The sequence below is a fragment of the Crocodylus siamensis genome, chromosome 7, assembly GCF_052110815.1.
Source record: "Crocodylus siamensis isolate JL-2025a chromosome 7, ASM5211081v1, whole genome shotgun sequence".
Classification (NCBI taxonomy): Eukaryota; Metazoa; Chordata; order Crocodylia; family Crocodylidae; genus Crocodylus; species Crocodylus siamensis.
In genome coordinates, this window is record NC_143401.1 from 72,404,582 (window position 1) to 72,423,817 (window position 19,236).

Here is a 19,236-nt window from a genome sequence, read left to right on the forward strand (position 1 = left end):
TAGTCTTAAAAAGCAACTTTGGTATCTATTTATTATTTCATTTTTGACATACTATCTTATCCAGATTTTTGGCTTTTCTTTAAATGAAGATCCAATTGATTGAATTATCCAGTATTAATCTTAAGTAACTTAAGTAAAATAAGGAATTTATATTTGTAATACAAATTATTTTGCCTATGATTTTTGAATGAATGAACAAATTAATCAATGACAACATTAAGAATATGGCAAATGTATTTCTGAAAGAAAGCTGATATTTACAGTTTCAATGTCTTGTTTTGCTCTCTGCATTACTTCCAAGGGTGTCCCTTCTAAATTTTTTCTTGTTTTCATCATTTGTATATGCCATTTGATGCACTCTTTCACTTTCTTTTCTCTGGATGCTCTAAATAAACACAATTATTTTCTTTCCCTTTTGTTTACTGGAGTTTCCATTTCCAATACAGTCTAAAGCACCTGTTGCATTTTCACACACACAAAAAAGAAGAGTAGAACAAAACCCAAAACTAATTTCCTTTCCATATGGTTAACCTGGCTCTAAGACTATGGTGAATGTTTTTCTATCATCTTTAATTACACAAAAAGGACTTGCAGGACTGAAGTTGACTACAAGTCAACAGTCTGCTATTGCAAAAGAGCCAATGCCATACTAGGATGTATTAACAGGAGTGTTGTGTACAAGTCATAGGAAGAAACTCTTACAGTTCATTCAGCACTTGTGATACCTCACCTGAAGTACTATGTCCAGTTCAAGGAAACCACACAAAATGGAAGAAGTCCAGCAGAGAAGAAACAAAAAAATAACTAGAGGTCCAGGATTCACCAGAAAAGGTTTGAAGGACTGGATGTTTTAGTCTGGAGAACGTAAGAGTGTAACAGACTATTCTCTCTGTCCTCAGGGGGGCAGACATGGGTTTAATTTGCCACAAGGGAAATTTAGGTTTGACATTAGGAAGACTTTAACTATGAAGGTGGTTAAGCATTAGAATAGATTACTTAGACAAGTTGCAAAATCTCCATCCTTGGAAGTTTTTAAGAGGAGGTTAGACAAGCACTAGGCTGAAATGGTTTAGGGAGGAATAAATCCTGCCTTGAGTGGAGAACTGGACACGATTAGATATCTTTCTACAGGACTTCCATCTGCTACAGAGTTCAGGTTAAATTATGGGGAATGAATCGGAGCTGTGTAGTAGAGCAGACTGTTATCTGTAGGATCCTTCCAGAAGATGAAAGGTATTTAGTTAGTAAGACAGCAGATTGTAGGGCAAAAAAGAAGAGCCTTGTGGGTAAGTCAGGCAGGTCCTGAAATCTGTCCAATCTTTTTCTCTGCCACAGAGTTCCTATGGATTGCTAATCAATAGGGGTGTGCAAAATGGGCTGTATTTGATTCAGATTCAGTCCGAATCAGGGGCAGTGATTTTATTTGTTAATTCAGATCACTATCCCCAATTTGATTTGGCCAGATCTGAATCTGAAGATCCGATGCTGATTCGGAGAATCAGTGATTCAGTCATAGACACCGCTTTAAATGGTTTATCTACGTACTGAGGTATCAGGCACAGCTCATGAATGCTGCAATGGTAGGGCAGATGGAGCAACCCACAGGAGCACGGCAGGCCCCCCGTGTGCTCAGCAGTGAACCTAGAAGTGGACCTGCTGCCAAGCGCACTGGAGACCCCGCCACCCCCCGGCTCGGCAATCGGCCATGGGTGGACCCCAGGTGCCTTCCCAGGCACAGGAGGCACCCACAGGAGCAAGGGGGCCCCCCTGCGTGCTCCCCGGCAGACCTGGAAGTGGACCAGAAATGCTTCTGGTCCACTTCTGGGTCTGCTGCCCGGAGCGCTGGGGAGCCCCCTGTGCTCCTGTGAGAAGCTCGTTTGCCACAGCATCTCAGCATTCGTGAGCAGCCTGGTACCTTGAAGTATGTAGAAAAAACATTTAAAGCTGTGTCTATGTCCAAATCATCTAATCTTTCCGAATCTCTCTGAATCGATTCAGAGGATTCCAATTCAATTTGGAGAGATTAAAGGGTCTCCTAATTCGATTTGGATTCTGAGAGTTGGCGACTGAATCGGGCTGAATCTCTGCCGAATTGAATCAGGGACCGAAGCTTTGCAGGGCCCTACTAATCAAGTATTTAGACCAAGCTTTTCACAGGTTGCCACTAACTTTGTGATCAGCCCTTTCTGGATTCCTAACTTGCAATGGCTAGGGTCTCTAACTTGTAAAAAACACTGAGCACTCGCACAGCAATTAAAACAATGGGAGCTGTGCTATAAACGTGGGGCGGGGGGAAGAGAAGCTACAAAGCACTAAATGCCATGAAAAATCAGATCCTAAGTATCTCAACATGGGTACCCCAAATTAGTGGACATTTTAACCTTAGCCTTTCTTCACTTTGATTCTCCATGTATAAAATACAGTACTAGCATCATCTTATAAGGAGGTGTGAAAAGAAAACAATGCTTGTGAAACACTGAGATACTATAGCAGTAAGCATCATAGAAAACTTATAATTCCTTATTCAGAGTGGGATTTGAAGAGTGATCATGTGGCTGGATACTGAACATTAAGGATAAAGCGGAATACTGAACAACTATTCTGTCTTTGAATACTATGTGGCCTATACACTGAATGAAGCAGGAGTCTTAGAAAGGATAATGTTGGTCTTGTAATTAAAAATGGTATCATAATTCATAAGCCAAACTGAGGTGTCTTGGATAACTTTAATTCTGCCATTCCTAATTCCTGAGTTCTTGATGTACAAATTTTACTTTACAACAAGTTTTCTGGTGTGCAATCATGCATACAGTTAATTATCCAAGGAAATTATAAATGGAGTAAAAAGAATTAAACTTGAGAGTCATTTAATCAGCTGTTGTAAGGCAGAGGGCAGTATAGGCTGCCTGATGGACCTATTTTCTGCTTTCAAATTCTAGGAATCCTGAGGGATTTTTTGCACAGAAGCAAGAAAGGGAAACTGCATCTTTTTGTAGGTATCCATTGCTACAGTGGAGATCAAAAAGAAGCCTACATTTCCTCAAAACAGATTTTCATGAGGATGGTCTGGAAGGAGAGAACAGAAACAGCCAGTACTTCTGAAAGGCAAAAGCACTAAGGGACAGTGTTGGGGAATCTCAGAGTAGCCAGCAAGTGAAATACAGTGAAACCTACGAGAGGCCCGCTAATATAACAAGAATTGGAAAGTACAACTGAACAATATCCAATCCAAGTAGCTAAGCAAACTACAGCATGTAAGGAATGCATTCCAAACACACTGCCCATAGCCATAAACAAGGCAGATGCCTGCCGCTGGAATGTGAGAAATATACTACAATTCAGTCCCATGGAAGGGAGTAACTATCTATATAGTTATGGAAGTTAAGAACCAGTTTATATATTTTACTATGTTAACCAGGTGCAAGCAAGTTGATTTGATAAGGATACAGGAGGTTTGGGGGTGTGATTTGTTTGTTTTTTGTATCTGTGTGTGTCACAGGAGAGCAAAATATTTATATCTTTCTAAGGAAATAAAAGGATTTCCCAAATAGTACTAAAAACAAATAATAAGCTTGAAGTATTTAAGCACTAACCTTATACCTTCAGGATCTTTTATTGCATTTAATTTCAACAGTTTCATTTGTTCATTTTTTTCAAGTGTAGGTTCCTTTTGTTTTTCATATTCATCTGTAGCATATGGTGCACCTTTTGATATCTAAAAAGAGTACAACATAATATGGTAATAGCACATTTTGTAGAAAGGCATCATAAATAAAAAAACCCCCCTATTTCTGTACAGAGGAAGGGAATGGGGTGGGAGGGTTTTGTTTTTTTTTTAAAATCATGTCCAGTGATCAGAACAGTCGTTTCTGCAAATCATTTTTTTCCTTTAATGGGTAAACTTTTCTTATTCAATGACTGGTGGTTATTTCCCACAATATAAATAGCAAACATTTTATATCCAAGCAGTCAAATGTGATAATGAAAGGCACTATGAAAAACCTTTACAAACACTGTGATAACACTTCCCATTTATTTACCTCCTTTTAATTTAGCATAGAAATTATTCTGTTACTATACAAAGAAAATTAGATACAGTGTGCAGTGCATCAAGAATCAAAACTGGAGATAGGAAAGTATGATTTGAGCAGCAGATTTTTTCTGTGGATCATTTTGGCAATTCTAAACAAATTAAATCATCGTATAACAGGAGATTTTCAAAGGCAAAAAGAGTAGTTTGTAAATCAGTGGGAGTGGAGTGCTCAATTGAGTGTAAAGCATACAATTTTCCAGAAAGAAAAGTTGTTTCAATCCTTTCAAATATAGTAAAATATTATTGGCCTATATTAAACATCAAGATTAATTTTAAAACTAATCTTGGCTACAGACCAAAATAATAAAAACAATTCATGAACTGAAAAATACAAATAGTTGTCAAAACTTAATATATTAACAAAGAGAGAAACTTTTAAGATAATTAATCATGCTTAGGTCAATTGCAAAACTCCTACTGAATTCAATACGGCCATGATTAGTGGTAGTGGATGGGTCATTTTGGACCTGGAGGAATGTGGGCAGTGGGGTTCCGCAGGGCTCAGTCCTTGGGCCTGCACTGTTCCACATCTTCATCAGTGACTTGGACGAGGGGGTAAAAAGCACCCTGTTCAAATTCACAGAGGACACTAAGATGTGGGGGGATGTGGGCATGCTAGAAAGGAGGAATAGACTGCAATCGGACCTAGACAGGTTACAGGGGTGGGCGGACGAGAATAGAATGAGTTTCAACACTGACAAGTGCAAGGTGATGCACCTGTGGAGGAAGAACCAGCAGCAGACCTACAGGCTGGGGAACTCCCTTCTTGTCAGTGCAGAAGCAGAAAAGGATCTTGGAGTCATCATTGATGCCGAGATGAATATGGGCCGGCAGTGTGGGGATGCAGTCAGGAGTCATGCATCCACAGATGCATCTCAAGCAGGTCCAGGGAGGTGATCCTCCCCCTCTATGAGGCACTGGTCAGGTCGAAGCTGGAGTACTGCATCCAGTTCTGGGCGCGGCACTTCAAGAGGGATGTGGACAGCATGGAGAGGGTCCAGAGGAGGGCCACTTGCATGATCAGGGGACAGCAGGGCAGGCCCTACGAGGAGAGGCTATGGGACCTGAACCTGTTCAGCCTCCACAAGAGAAGGCTGAGGGGGGGATCTAGTGGCCTGTTACAAACTAGTCAGGGGGGACCAGCAGGCATTGGGGGAGTCACTGTTCCCCTGAGCACCACCAGGAGTGACTAGAAATAACAGTCACAAACTGGCAGAGGGTAAATTCAGACTAGATATCAGGAGGCGCTACTTCACGGTCAGGGTGGCTAGGATCTGGAACCAACTTCCAAGCAAAGTGGTGCTGGCTCCTACCCTGGGGGTCTTTAAGTCAAGGCTAGACAATCACCTAGCCAGGGTCGTTTGACCCCAGCACTTTTTCCTGCCATGGCAGGGGGTCGGACTTGATGATCTGCTCAGGTCCCTTCCGACCCTACTAACTATGAAACTATGATTTAATGCTATGCTTTCATCATCACCAGCCACACACACACGCGTGTGCCCGCACGTGTGCACATATGTTTATTCTTTTAAATTATGTGAGTAAACTGAATGTTTATGAAGGTGACAGTCTGGCTGAATGGGAGGGTGATATCCTTTCTTTATCCATATACCTGGTACAGAATAAGTAGCAATATTATAAAGTGCCTCATATAGCGTAGTCAATACTCTTGACTTGAAGAATTCACATTTTCGTAATTAATGAATTAGGAGATATAGGAAATCCTTCTTTCCCATGTATTCTGGGTACAATCATGGCTTAACTGAAGTCAATGGCAAAATTCCCATTGGCTTTGGCAGAACCAGGGTTTCACCCCAAAGTGTGTAACCAGTGCACATGGTATAATCATTTTTTGTATATAAAAAAATAGCCCATGTCTGGAAACTGGTACAGTACAGTGGTGCTCAACCTTTTTGGCCAGCAGGCTGGTTGGGCAGTACTTGGATCAGCTGTTGGGGGGGGGGGGGTCCTGGCCCCAACCCAGCTGTTGGGGGAGAGGACCTGGTGCACTCCAAGCTGCAGTGGAAGGCTTGGTGCACAGGACTTTGGCAATGGGAGAGGGTGGGCATATTAATCACTACCACTTCCCCACTGCCAAATTTTGAAACCAGTTCAGAGCTCTGTGGGGCGGATGTCATAGCTCTGTGGGCTGCACTTGACACCTGGGTCAGAGTTCCAGCACCCTAGATATTCTATAGCATCAGTTCTGAACGCACCATAATGCCAGTGTTTATACCTCATTTAAAATCCCCTCCAATGAAATACATACATTATTTCTGGAGTTTGCAAATGGCTGAGTGTTTATTGGCTGCCCAAAGGCCTAATAAACTGAAAATTCTGCCTACTTCAGAAGGCCAAAAGAGGAAAAAAGAAACTCTGTCCCAAGAAGATGTAAAGCTGCGTAGAGACAGAATAACTTGTATCAATAATCTGTCAGTCTGCCTTACACTGAAGCTCTTTATCCCAAACAGGTTTCTCAGCTCTTGCCTGTTAGGGTCACAAAGCTTTTGGGACTTCCTGCAGACACATGACTGAAGTAGCAGCATGATACTAAGAAGAGAACTTGTTTCGTTTTTAAAAAGCAATCAGAAGATATGTGTAGAACACTGTTTCCTCTACCAGAGTCCAGCTATCCCTAATGGCACTGGCTTCCTGAGTCAGCCTCCACATTTTCTTTACCTCAGTTGACTGTATTGCCTCACTGAGTGAGAGAAAGAATTTGTCCTTGTTTTGGGACATTAAAAAAATGCACAGAATTTGGTCAGTAATTCCTCCAAACTTATTTGCATGACCCTGACTGGCATACGGGGAAGAGGCCAGGGTCAGGTAGTTGCATAATGTGGAAAAGAGCATATCAAATCCACTTTCCAGTGATTGGTAACCCCTAAGAATAAAGTTTGAGGCTCCATAACCTATATGACATAGCTATGGGGCAGTATTCAGAATGCTAACTAGTACTAGCTAAGCCTTTATTCATATTTATGTACTAGGACTTAAAAGTAAAGAACCATCAAATACAGTATAGGTTTGTGATTTGGCTTTTTTTAAGTCCCTGTTTCTTTTAAAGAAAACAGATAATATAAAATACATCTTCTACAACATGTAAATAATGACCTTAAAGAAAAAAAATCAATGACATTCAGTATAGAAGTCTGAGATAAAAGGAGATTTACTGCAAACATATTTAGCTGATGAAGGCCTCTCAAAGCTTCTAGGCTATTTTTTTATTTTCATAAAATTCTGTGGGGTAATAAAATTGTTCTGAGCTCACTGTAATAGATGTACAAAAAATGGCTCATATTTTAAAAAGGTTAAATTTTCATTGAGAATGTAATTGTTTGTGTGCATTAAATCACTGGCATTCTGAAAAGGACCAAATGTTTTAAAAATAGAAAAAATAAGGGACAAATGTTAGACAATATTTTTGTTTCACAACTGAAAGACTGATAGTAAACATTTTAAAAGTACCATATAAACACATCTGCTTTTGTATCATATACTTAGGTTCTTCCTTGGCTAGATTACAAATACAAATTTAGAAAATTAATGAGGCATCCTTTAATATTACCTTTCCTAGAAAAGGTTTGCTGGAGTTGCATAATGATTTTGTTTGTCAATTTTGCTAAGTTAATTATGTCTAAAATAATGGTGCTGGACTTGACATTGATATAGATAAAACACACATTTTTAATTAATTGTTGGATTCTGTACTTTGTGTTTCTACATTTTTGTTGGATTTAGTTAAGTCATAGCACTTATACAAACCTTAAAAACTGGAAGTATCACAGTTAATACTTGCACTGTATCCCTACCTTCACTTGCTTAAAGAGAACCACATTCATTGGACTATGTGACTTCATGAGGTCCATTCCAGCCCTACTTTATTAATGATCAATCTGGACAAAAAACATTTCAGAAAGGTGTCTCATTTCTTGGGTGGAAGGAGGAGGAGGGGAAGACCAGAATAGCCAAAAGTTATGTGGGATGTAGAAAACATTCATTCTGAGCTTGGATTTGAAATCTGTGCTTAATTACCAAACTTTATACAACTTTTATCTCCTCCTCTCATGTATATACCTTGGACCAATGGATATTTAATTATTTATACCAGATTTAATAATTCAAACAGAAAAGACTAAAAGAAAGTGACCCTATAGCCTAGTAGACTGACTGCAGACCAACTTGCTTGGGATATGCGAGATCCAAGTTCATGACTCCACTCCAAATCTGGGTCTCCTGAACCCCCATCAAAAACCCTAAAATGGCTATTGATAGCCAACTGAGCTATAGTTGCATACATATACACTAATTTTTCACCTTCCACCCAGTAAATTCAGAAATCTTATTGTTCCAAGTCCCATTTTGAGATCTCTTTTTTTGGCAGGTGGGGCAGTAGAAGTGGGAATCTTTGTTTCCCAGCCAACCCCACCAAAAGCTTTGCTGGTTCAATAGTCATAAGGCTTAACTTTTCAACAGAGCTCAGGGTTTAAAGACACTCAGAAATTCATCATACGGGTCAGAAAATGGACACGTATTTTGTTCTAATCAACTCATTTGGTTAATGTGGCCAAATTTTTGTTCATAAACTAATGTTAATAACAGAGGTGTAACTAGCAAGTTATGGAGAGGAGGGGACACTGCTGACCACCAGCTTGCTGGGGGTCTGTTTTACCTGCTCCTTAGACTCAAGGATCCCAGCTGCTGCTGTCATGGTATAGGACTGTTGCTGCAGTGGGGGCTCCCTCGGTCTTGCCATCTTGACACCCTGTCTAAATCAGTGTCTAGGAAACTGTCCAGCTCACCCACCCCTAGGATCACTACTATAGAATAGATTGGTATTTAAGTCATATTGTTAATTATTTGAAAGCTAGTCAGCGCTTTTCAAATTGTGATCGAGTCCCTCACCATTCTTAATAGATTAGGCAAGAAAGGCCTGTTTTCTCCTTTCAAAGAGCCATGCTTATAAGTCTTGGAAAGTTCTTTCCAAAGTAAGCATAACCAAAATCTAACTGATTTAGGGCAAAGGCTTTACATTAATGAAAAGGTATATAGGTATGCTGAACAACAAACTGAATTCCAGAAAAACACGTGTTCACATGTGTGTGGAGGAGTGTTGCAGTATGCCATTTATGACATCATTAAATATAGCAGTTAACATGGGGAACATCAAAAAAAAAAAAAAAGATACAGACTCACATAGTGCACAATATACCCTGAAAGGGGTTTATCATGTATATCTCACCAGATTCAATACTGACATGATTAAATATTACAAGAACTGTAGTTCTTGGTTAATTCAGCTATTTTTTCATTGTAAAAATCCACTGACTTGGACCTTATCTTAAATAACTAGAAAGGAAACAAACATCACCCGTCTTCACTTAAATAGGATCTCACCTCTAGTAAAAAATGTGTTCACTGGTTCATGAGGGAATGCACAAGTTCTGGCATCCATCTTTAAATCCTGGGAAGACTGGGAATAATCTATTTTTACATATTAGTTTTTTGTTCAATTTTTAAGGCACAGAAATGTTCTAGAAAAATATAAACAAGAAGGCTTGAAATAAGGCCTAACAGGTGTTATAGCTGACTACAGACAATTTGGACCTATAACAAAACTGGTATAATCTCCATTGTAAAAATGTTTAGTTCATAGTTTTATTTTAAATATTACAAATATTACAATTTTATTTTAAATATCACTGTTCATGAGTGAGTCTAATTTCCATGTTTCTGCAAAAAGTCAACCAATCGAAATGCAAATGTTAGAACTATGCAAGGATCATTTAACAGTGGTAACAAAGACAGGTTCCTGTTGGTTTCATGTGATAAAAAGATGTTTATCAATATTTGTCAGAAATAACAAGCTAAATCAATACCATACTCACAGTTTCAACCTTATAAGCAGGTCGTTAAATGCGAAATAAAAGACTAAAAGTAGGGACCAAATCTTATTTGTTTTATTCACATGATTATTTCTTCATCAAGGGAAATCACTGGGATTTTTCATGGGAGAAAGATGGAAAATTTTATAAAAACTTTTATAAAATTTAAAAAATGTGTTTACTGTGCTCCTTCAAGAAACTACTGTCCTCCTTACACTTGAAATGCTAGCATTTATTATAAATCATTATGAACATCTAGATCACTAATATAAAATAAAGTATAAGCAACTGATTCATGTACTCAGAAATACTTGTGGCTATTTGTGAGGACTTGACTTGAAATTTTTGCACAAAGCACATACTTTCATTTAGCAAATATGTACATAATTCACATTATGCAATAAATGTAAAACTGCTTCCACTCTAGTATGTGATTGCCAGTAAAAATGGGCAAAATAAAAAGTATGGAAAAATATTACATACAGCCATTTACATACTTTTAAGTTAAATGTTAGATATAGAACTAATGAACCCGATTTACTTGATCATTGTGTAACAAGGGAGCTTAGTAAAGTCACTGCAATGACTATGGTAAGGTTAGACTGTTTTTGAAGTTGTGAAGTTTCTGGGAATATGATACAACTAACTGTTTTCATTTGCATAATGGAGCTAAACAAAACATATTTTTCTATTTAGTATTTAGCTTAGGCTGTTTCTACTTCACCCCCAAAACTCAGGAAAGGCACTTGTGCCTGATAATTTGTCTCCCAAGTATATCGCTGGTCCAATAAAAGATATTACCAGAAGGCCTTGCTATTACCATAACATGCATATATGATTCTACAGTGCCCTCTTGTGTTTTATATATACATTCAACTACGTATACCTAAACACTAAATTTAGAGCTTAAAATATTCACTTATAGATAGAAAAAATAGTGAATACAGCAACTGAGCTCACAAACTGGATAACTGTTTTTGTTTGTATTTATACAGCTTGGGGAAGACAAATCAGGAATTGCTTGTGACAAGTAAATATACTGTTATTTATAAATGTGTTACTCTCAATGGTCAATTTTCAACCATTTTTGAAACAAAACTACAGTCTTAAAAAAAACCAACAAAAAACTCCAGCCTAAAGATTAGCTAAAACAAAGACATTTCCATGTAGAGAGGAAAACACATTACATCTACTCTCTGATGGATAAGATGAACATTCTTGAATTAAGTGTCCACCATTGATTAAGTCAGAATTCCCATAAATACCATGTGAATGCACAGTACGATTTAACCCACTATTGCTCCTAGTGGTTATATGTATTCATTCTTACTTGGTTTGTGCATACTGATCCTGCTACTTCAGATATTTTGAAATTGCTTTCGCTGCTGAAAACTGTAGAGCATTAGAATGGGAATATGACCTACTGAGGTCATTGGATGAACTCCAGTTTTTTATCCAATGACTTCAGTGGATGAGGGAGGATTCTGCCACTTGTCCCTTAGCTATCATGCAAGCAAGACACTTACGAACTGCCTATTTTCTGTGCTCTCAGATTCACTTAAGAAAGAGGGGGTTACCCTGAAGATCTACCATCGCAATTTTAATGGCTTTGGTCCTGCATCAGGGATGACAATTTTTTTTAATTTGTGGAAGAATTTGGCCTTAACCAGTTTCACATAGAGCAGTGTCACACTTACAATTGCTTTCAGCCAAGAATTTTCACTTGTATAAAGGAATATTAAACAATTCAACAACCATCTAAAATATTATGTACACTTACCATTTCTTGAATCAGAAACTATTTATAGAGGTCTGATATCTGCTCTGCCTGTTTGCAATAGTAACTTTCTTCCTTAAAAGCGGAACTGTTTTCAGCAAAATAAAAGGATGGAGACAGTGCCTGATTTTAAATTTGCCCCTGTATTATTCTGCTTAGTGACACAGATTACACCAGGGCTGGGCAAAATACAGTTTGTGGGCTGAATTTGGCCCACCAGGCAATTCCATCCAGTCCATGGGGCTCCTCCATAAGCTCTGGCCTTGTGCTGCCCCTCTCAAGCCGGCACAACCCTGCAGGATGTGCAGATCCAGTTGCTAAGCAAACCCCAAGCTTGGCCTGACCCGTCCCAGCCCTGAGCCAGCTGGAGACAAGAAGCCTTTGCCTGGGAGAGCTTGTGCCTGGTCACCCCGAGGCTGTTTCCAGACTCCCTGCCTGTGAGCCTGGAAATGCAGGTGAGAGCCACACCAGCACAGGGACAGAGACTCCCACTGGGGGGAACAGGGTAGAAGCATGGGGTGCACTCGCTGCAGGAGCGTGGGAGCTGCATGCTATGGGGCTGAGCAGGGCTGGCCCCACTTGCTGCCATCACGTGCAGCTTCAGGGACTCGCACACTTCAGGGACTCCAAGGACCTCCCCCCCCACACCCTTCCATACACCCCAGCCCCCATTATACCCACACATGTACCCACACCGTCCCACCCCTACCATACTCCCAAACACACTCCTCCACACCCCGCCCCCCGGTCACCATACCCACACATCCCCCCATACAACATACAATAGTAAGACTATATTTTGAGCTCTTATGCAATTGCCTCTAGATACACTATGCATACACACACAAATTAGGACAAAACTATTAAAAAAAAAAAAAGTTGTAGTAGATGTTTGTTTTTTTTAGTATATGATTTTGGGGTTTTTCTGATTTCAAGATGGCACCCCCCCCAAATGAGTTCTTATGGGGCAAGGAGAGCGACTTGTGGTGGCAAAGGTCAGGGATTAGCGGTGGGAATTTTAGTCCCAAGATGGCGGCCAGGAGGCGGGGCACCTGTTAAGGGGAGGGGTTACCCTTATGTCCCTTGACAGCTCACCAAAACTTGTTAAGTGGCCCTCCAGCCAAAATAATTGTTCACCCCTGCATTATACTATGTTATTGGCTTAATGATAGCAAGTATTCCTGGAAGCACTGACATATTTAGTAATATAACATAGCTTATTTTCCAGAGTACGAAACTGTGAGAATAAAAAAAAAGGTTTAAGACATATGGAACAAGGAATAATACTGCCAGTAAAATACTACTATATGTTGTTATAAATAGAGTAATGTTAAATTATTTTGTTTAATTTAGAGTAGGGCCTCCTTGTGTTAAGCACTGTACACACTTTTATTTTGCATTCTAAGCAGATGTGACATAGGGTAGAAGGAAAACAGTCACAGAGAAATGAACTAAAACTAAATTTGTTTGTGTCTCTTTTTGCTTCTTTATAATTTAGAAAGAAGGCTTGAAAAACGTTTGTTCTCTTTTATCTGTACTTTAGAAATGCAGGGTTTATCTATTCTTGCAAAGCATATCAAAGAAATGTATTGTGAAGTCCCTTTAAAGATATCCTTTTTACCAGGTGTTCATTTAACATTGCTCAATTGATATAAAAAAATAAAAATAAGAAATAAAATCAAGAAACTTGTCAAAAATCTCTTTTTTTCAGTTGTGCCTCATTTAGAAAGACATAATTTATTTTAACTCACAATATATCTATGTTATCCCCATAGGTTCAGTGATGAAAAATTAACGTAGCAACAAACAATAATGAAACTGAAGCTGAAGAATTCATCTTGCAGCATTTTAGTTTCCTAAATGAATCTTGCATCCTTCCAGTTTGTGACACTGTCATGTTCTGTTTTCATTGTTACATTTGAAAACAGGGCTGTGCATCTTTCATCTTTCCTGCAATGTCGTATTTAAACAAGACAAGAATTTCTAATCTAAAGCAAGGAGAATTTATAATTTGCTGCTTTGGGGAAGATTTTTCAATCCTTCTTTGTGATAAGCAAATAAGGATACAAACCAAGTTTTTCTATCTCATTATGAATCTTTTAAAAGTGAGGTGCTCCCTTCTTGAGTGCCAGAATTTACAGACTCCTGGAAGAACCATAAGAACCAACCTACATCAATTGCAGTTTGGCAGAGGCAACATCTCAGATTGGAGGCGTTAAATAATTTGAAAAACATGTTTAAACATAAGCACTTCTGTTTTAACGCCTCCAAGTAGCCTGATTATTGGAGTCATTACAGATTTGGAATAGCTGTTTGCAAGATCTGGCAACTCCTACATCACACGTGGGATCACATCACTTCTTGCAAGAGCTATGGTCCATACAGATATTTCACATGCAGCCTGTAGGGTCTAGGCTTTTTGAAATGATAGCATTTAGTTTCTTTTTTTCCTATTTAGTCACACACTCATCCTTAGAAGCCTTTTATCTAAATGTATTGTCCACTAATGAAAAGCTTTCAGAGATGCTTGTTAATGCTACTTGCTTGATCTAGTGAGCCTCCTTGTGGAAGTTCTACTACATACCATGTCTGCATTTTCAGTTGAAAACTTGAACTGCACTTCTTTTTTTTCCTTCATCAATTTAGTTTGGTTTCTCCATTCTTGAAGCATTTCTTTATCTCTGAAAAGGTTAATTTTTTATCAAATTTTTAAATCACATTATTAAAAAAAGAATATTATCACTTCCTTTTACCTGCTGAACTAGGTTGCTATTGAACAATATGAGAGTCACAATAGAAATGCACAAGGAACATCTTCATGAAGCATTAACATTGTAATAGAAGATCAGTACTTCAAAGGAATATCACAGCATGCTGCAGCAGCAGAGGAGTATAAGAGCAAAAAGATTCAAATTCAAAACTGAAACAAATAAAGAACTAAATTGCTCAGCGGATTTACAGGCCACATAGCTTCTATTTTTAGGATCCCTGGCACACATTACACTTGTGGCATTAATCATGCCATGCATGGCAAAGATGTTCCATGTGTACCCAATTTAAGATCAAATGGCAAAAATGTTCCACATACAATATTTGTATGGAACCTTATATCAGTTGATTGATTGGTTGGTTGTTAGAATCAGCCCTGGACAGCCTGGTCTCCAGCCCGCTGGCACCAACAATCTTGTCAGCAGTGGCCGGGAGCAGCCCCAGTTCTCCAGTTGGCTCAGGGCTGTCCTATGGGCTGTGAGTGCCAGGCATGGGGCTCAGAGGCTCCCAGCAGGGGCAGACAAAGGGCTTCCCCCGCTGGGGACTTTAAACCATGGGTGCAGGTTTTAAAGTCTCCAGTTTGGGAAACCCTTCAGCAACTCTGCCAGGAACCTCTGGACCCCTGTGCCTGGCAGCTCCACTGGAGTTGCCAGGTGCATGGTTTATAGTTCTAGGAAGGGAAGGCTTCAGACCAGCTCGGCACTGGTGTGACTGGGCTCAAAGAATTTTATGCCCCATCCCAAACATCATACCACCTGCCATACCAGACATGCATGACAGGAGGCACAGTGTTTGGGATGGGGTATAAAATTCCTCCAAACCCAATTGTGCCATTGTTTTAATGGCTGCCAGGGGCCCAGGTAACTCTAATCTGGCTAGGTGAGAGCACTAAGTAAAGATGAGTTTACTGAGATATAAAGAATATTGGGCCAGAATGTTGCAGAGGTTACTTAAATTTGACTCCTCATATTTTCTAGAATTGCTCAATAAATGGCTTTAACTAATGTCTTATCTAATCTTTAATATCTGCAATGAAGATTTTATTGTTAAAGTCTTTCCTAGTAAAGTATCTAAGTTAAGCTTTTCCTTCCTTAGTTCCCATCTATTTTTCCTTGTCCAGCCATTGCCTACCTGGCCTTATAAATGAAGTAACTATTGTCTATCATTTACCCGAATCCAAGATTACTCTGAATTTAAGACGATTCCCACAATATTTAGCTACAAGCCATGTATAAATATGTTATACTTTTTCCTGTCATGTAATTTTTGAAGGGTTCTCTTAAATACTTACCCCCACCACCACCATTGCTGTAGCTGGGGTGAGCAGTGGCAAGGGGCAGTGGGGCGGGGGGCTGGCAGCAGCAGAGTCAAGTGGACTGATCCCTGTCCCCTGTCATGTCCCCTGCCTGGCTGCCTGCCTGCCTTCGTCACAGTGCTTGCACACCCCGTTACTGCCCCTGCAGTGCCTGTAAACCCTGCCGCCTGCCCCCCCAACCTCCTCCTTGTACCTGTACCCTCAGATGTTTGCACCTGCCCCCCACCGCACTTGCTCCATCTTCTGCTGCCCACCCTGTAGGGCCCTCCCCTCAGCTGCCTGCCCTCTGCACCCCTCCTGCCCATCTATGATTATGTTCTCCTTGCAGCTCTGGCTCCTGCTGGGGCGCACTCTGGCCTGGGGCAGAGAACATGGAACAGGTGCTGCCTCTGGCTCTAACCCAGCCATGCAGCAGCCACTGTGGAGAAGGCAGCTTCAATCCTGGCCCAGAGCCAGGGCTAGAGCTGCCACTACTGCTGCTCCTGCGTGGTCAGGCTTAGGCCAGAGGTAGCACATGCTCTGTGCTCCCTGTCTCAGGCTGGAGTGGGGCTCCAGGAGGAGCCAGAGCTGCAAGGGGAAGGTAAACAGTGTCAGGGAATAAAGGTAAGGGGAGTAGAAGCTGAAAGGAGAGAGGGGACACCAGCTGTGCCTCCAACTCTGCCTGTGGGCTCAGTGTTAGAGTTGGAGCCACAACTGCTTCCTCCTTATGCCTCCAGAACTTGTTCTCTTATCTAGGATGAAGGGCTCTCCCCACACACCCAGCTAGTGTTGAATGGGGAAAAAGCATCATCTTAGATTCCAGTAAATACAGTATACTGCACCTTGAAGGCACTTATCAACTTTTTATCATATATACCAGAGGTTCTCAACCTTTTGCACCTTACATCCCACCTATATACAGTCAAAAAATCTTGGTCTCACCAGTCAACGAGTGGGGGCACGTCCCCCAGAGGCTAGTCGAAGAGTGGGGTGGTAGGGATTAGGCAGCAGCCAATTGAAGCACACAGAAATGAAACTAAAAGTCCTTCCATGGCACTTCCAGTTTTGCTGCCATGACCTGTGTCTCACTTAGAGGACATTTGCATCCCACCACTGGGACGCATCCCACCAGTTGAGAAACCCTAATCCATACCAAACTGCTTTAACATCTCTTCCAGTCTTTTCAGATGATGTTCCCCAAATTCCTTTAATTTCTATTGTTTTCTCTACATTTTACTCATGGGCCACATCCAGACATGCAGGCATGTGTGGTTTGTGGTGCCACAAGCTTCTTTGTGGCACCATTAACTGCATATGTTGCATATGAAACCATGTGTGGCACTACTGAATTTTAGTACTGGGGGCAAAATTTGCTACCGGGATTTCTGAGAAGCTGGGAAGTGGGGAAACGGATGGGGAGCTGCTAGCTAGGGTCTGCTAGGCCTGCTGCCTGCTCCCCTGTCTCCATGTACCACTCCTCACCTGGCTGGGGTACAGTGTGCCTCAGCATGGGGGTTGCCTGTGCCCCAGCCAGCCCTCCCACCCTGCAGCACATGGAGCAGTGGAACAATGCGTCCCACTGCAAACTACACAAGCAGGGGTGTGCACTACAGGACAAAGTAGCGACACAAATTGTGGCACTACTATTTGTGCTGCTGCAAACACATACCCCTGCTCATGTGGACACAGCCATGGATTTCTACATTCTGTCAAACTGTGGGGACAGGGGCAGTTCTCAATCATTCAAGTATGGTCACACCACAGTTCTATGCAGAAGATACATTAGCATCACTATTTATATAGTGTGAACATATTTTACTCAAGCTAGAATTGAACCCAAGGGGTCAAATTATTTTTAAAATGGAATTTGCCAAGGTGGATACAGGCAAGACAAAGGGGTAGAAGGGTGCAAAAGTAGCTAAAAGGTCAGTTTTGCTCTTCCATATTTTGCTGTCTTTGTGTATAAGACCAAGTTGGTGAACAGTCTAAAAACTAACTGTGAATAGGTCTGAAAATGAAGCTGTAGAGATGTTGTGGTACCATACATTACTTTTATCCAGGTCCCTTTTCCCTTTTGTACCATATGCAGAGGTGGAAATGACATAAGAGCTACATCTAGTTTCTCAAACCAGAGGATGTTCTTGCACATGCTGGCTTTAGGGCAAGCTTAGGCCAGCGGTGAAATGCAAAGCAACTGCCAGTCTGGAGAATCTAAATCATATTTCCTGGCCTGAAAAGCTCAAATATGGTCAAAGGGAGATGAGGTATAATGATAAGCTGCATGAATAGTTGGAGATCTTTAGCAAAAATTTTATTAGTTCCATGATTGTTGTTTGGATTTAAAAAAAATCATCATTCAAGGTATATAATTTGTTGTTAATACTTCACCCTGTCTAGGAACTATGGAATTTTTAAGGATCAGTGACCAGATATAACATTATACTTTTACATGAGATATGTACACATGCCTCCAAAAACAATGTTGTCATTCTGAAAGCAAGACCAGGGCAAAAAATCTAGTATATATATACATATGCCAGCTTAATTGTGGAAGGGAATTAAGACGGAAACAAATTTGCAAAATACATTTCTGATTTATAACTAACATGTTGCCATTTGGAAGATCAATTAATAAACTACAGGACTAAATGGCTCATTTACTAACATAAGTCTAAATCAAGGCCTTAGCAATCAGATCATAGGCGGTCTGGCCTAATGGTTAAGCCACTGAGGGAAGGAAGGGGCCGAGTCAGGATTTGGGACCTAAATAACTGTCTGGAGGGAAATTCAGGGGGACAGTCCAAAACACAGGACAGGGTAACTGTCTGAGAATCAGATGCTGAGTTACCAAGTCCAAGGGACAATCCCTAAGCCAAAGTCCAAGAGCAGAGCCAAACCAGGGTCAAGAATCAAGAGGCTTACCAAAGCAGATCAGGGTCAGAACTGCTGGCTAGCATAGGAGTCTGCTGCCACAGCTTGGTCTATATGGGTAGGTGGCACTCCCAGCAGCCAATCAAGAAGCTAGCTAGTTAATTAGCTGGGGCAGAACTTGTCAGCCAGAGACCCAAAGACGTGTGGCTGTCCAGGGCAATTAACCCAAGCTGGGTTGCCTTATTAACAGGGATCTGGAGTTTCTATTCCCATAGGAAAATTGAGTAAAACACAGATTTCCCCCTTTACCAGGGGAAGCCACAGATTTCTCATTTTAGCAGAGAAACCCGTGGATATTGCAGTTTTGCGATGAGCCCTCTGCAGGCTGACAGAGTTCCAGCATGCAGGGGACTGGATGGAGTGGGAGGAAGGCAGTTAGGCAGGGGGAACAGTCAGGCAGCCTGGAGAGCAGCTCCAGCAGGTAAGTGGGAAACGGTGGGGGTAGGGAGGAAGAACTGAAGCCCCCATAGGGAAGGAGGGAGGGAGT

The 19,236-nt window shown here is 40.8% G+C and overlaps 1 protein-coding gene across 2 annotated transcripts in view; it reads right to left on the reverse strand.

The window, feature by feature from the left end:
* The window catches only part of LRRC27 (leucine rich repeat containing 27), an 84,972-nt gene that overhangs the window by 12,401 nt on the left and 53,335 nt on the right, over positions 1-19,236 (reverse strand). Inside the window, exons 8-10 of one of the 2 annotated variants that reach the window (XM_090057985.1) lie at positions 14,340-14,436; positions 3,594-3,715; positions 262-385 (exon numbers count right to left, since the gene is read on the reverse strand). In XM_090057985.1, coding sequence (XP_089914111.1) covers positions 262-385; positions 3,594-3,715; positions 14,340-14,436 — 343 coding nt within the window. The remainder of the gene's footprint in view (positions 1-261; positions 386-3,593; positions 3,716-14,339; positions 14,437-19,236) is intronic. The other variant, XM_090057986.1, reaches the window with a different exon arrangement.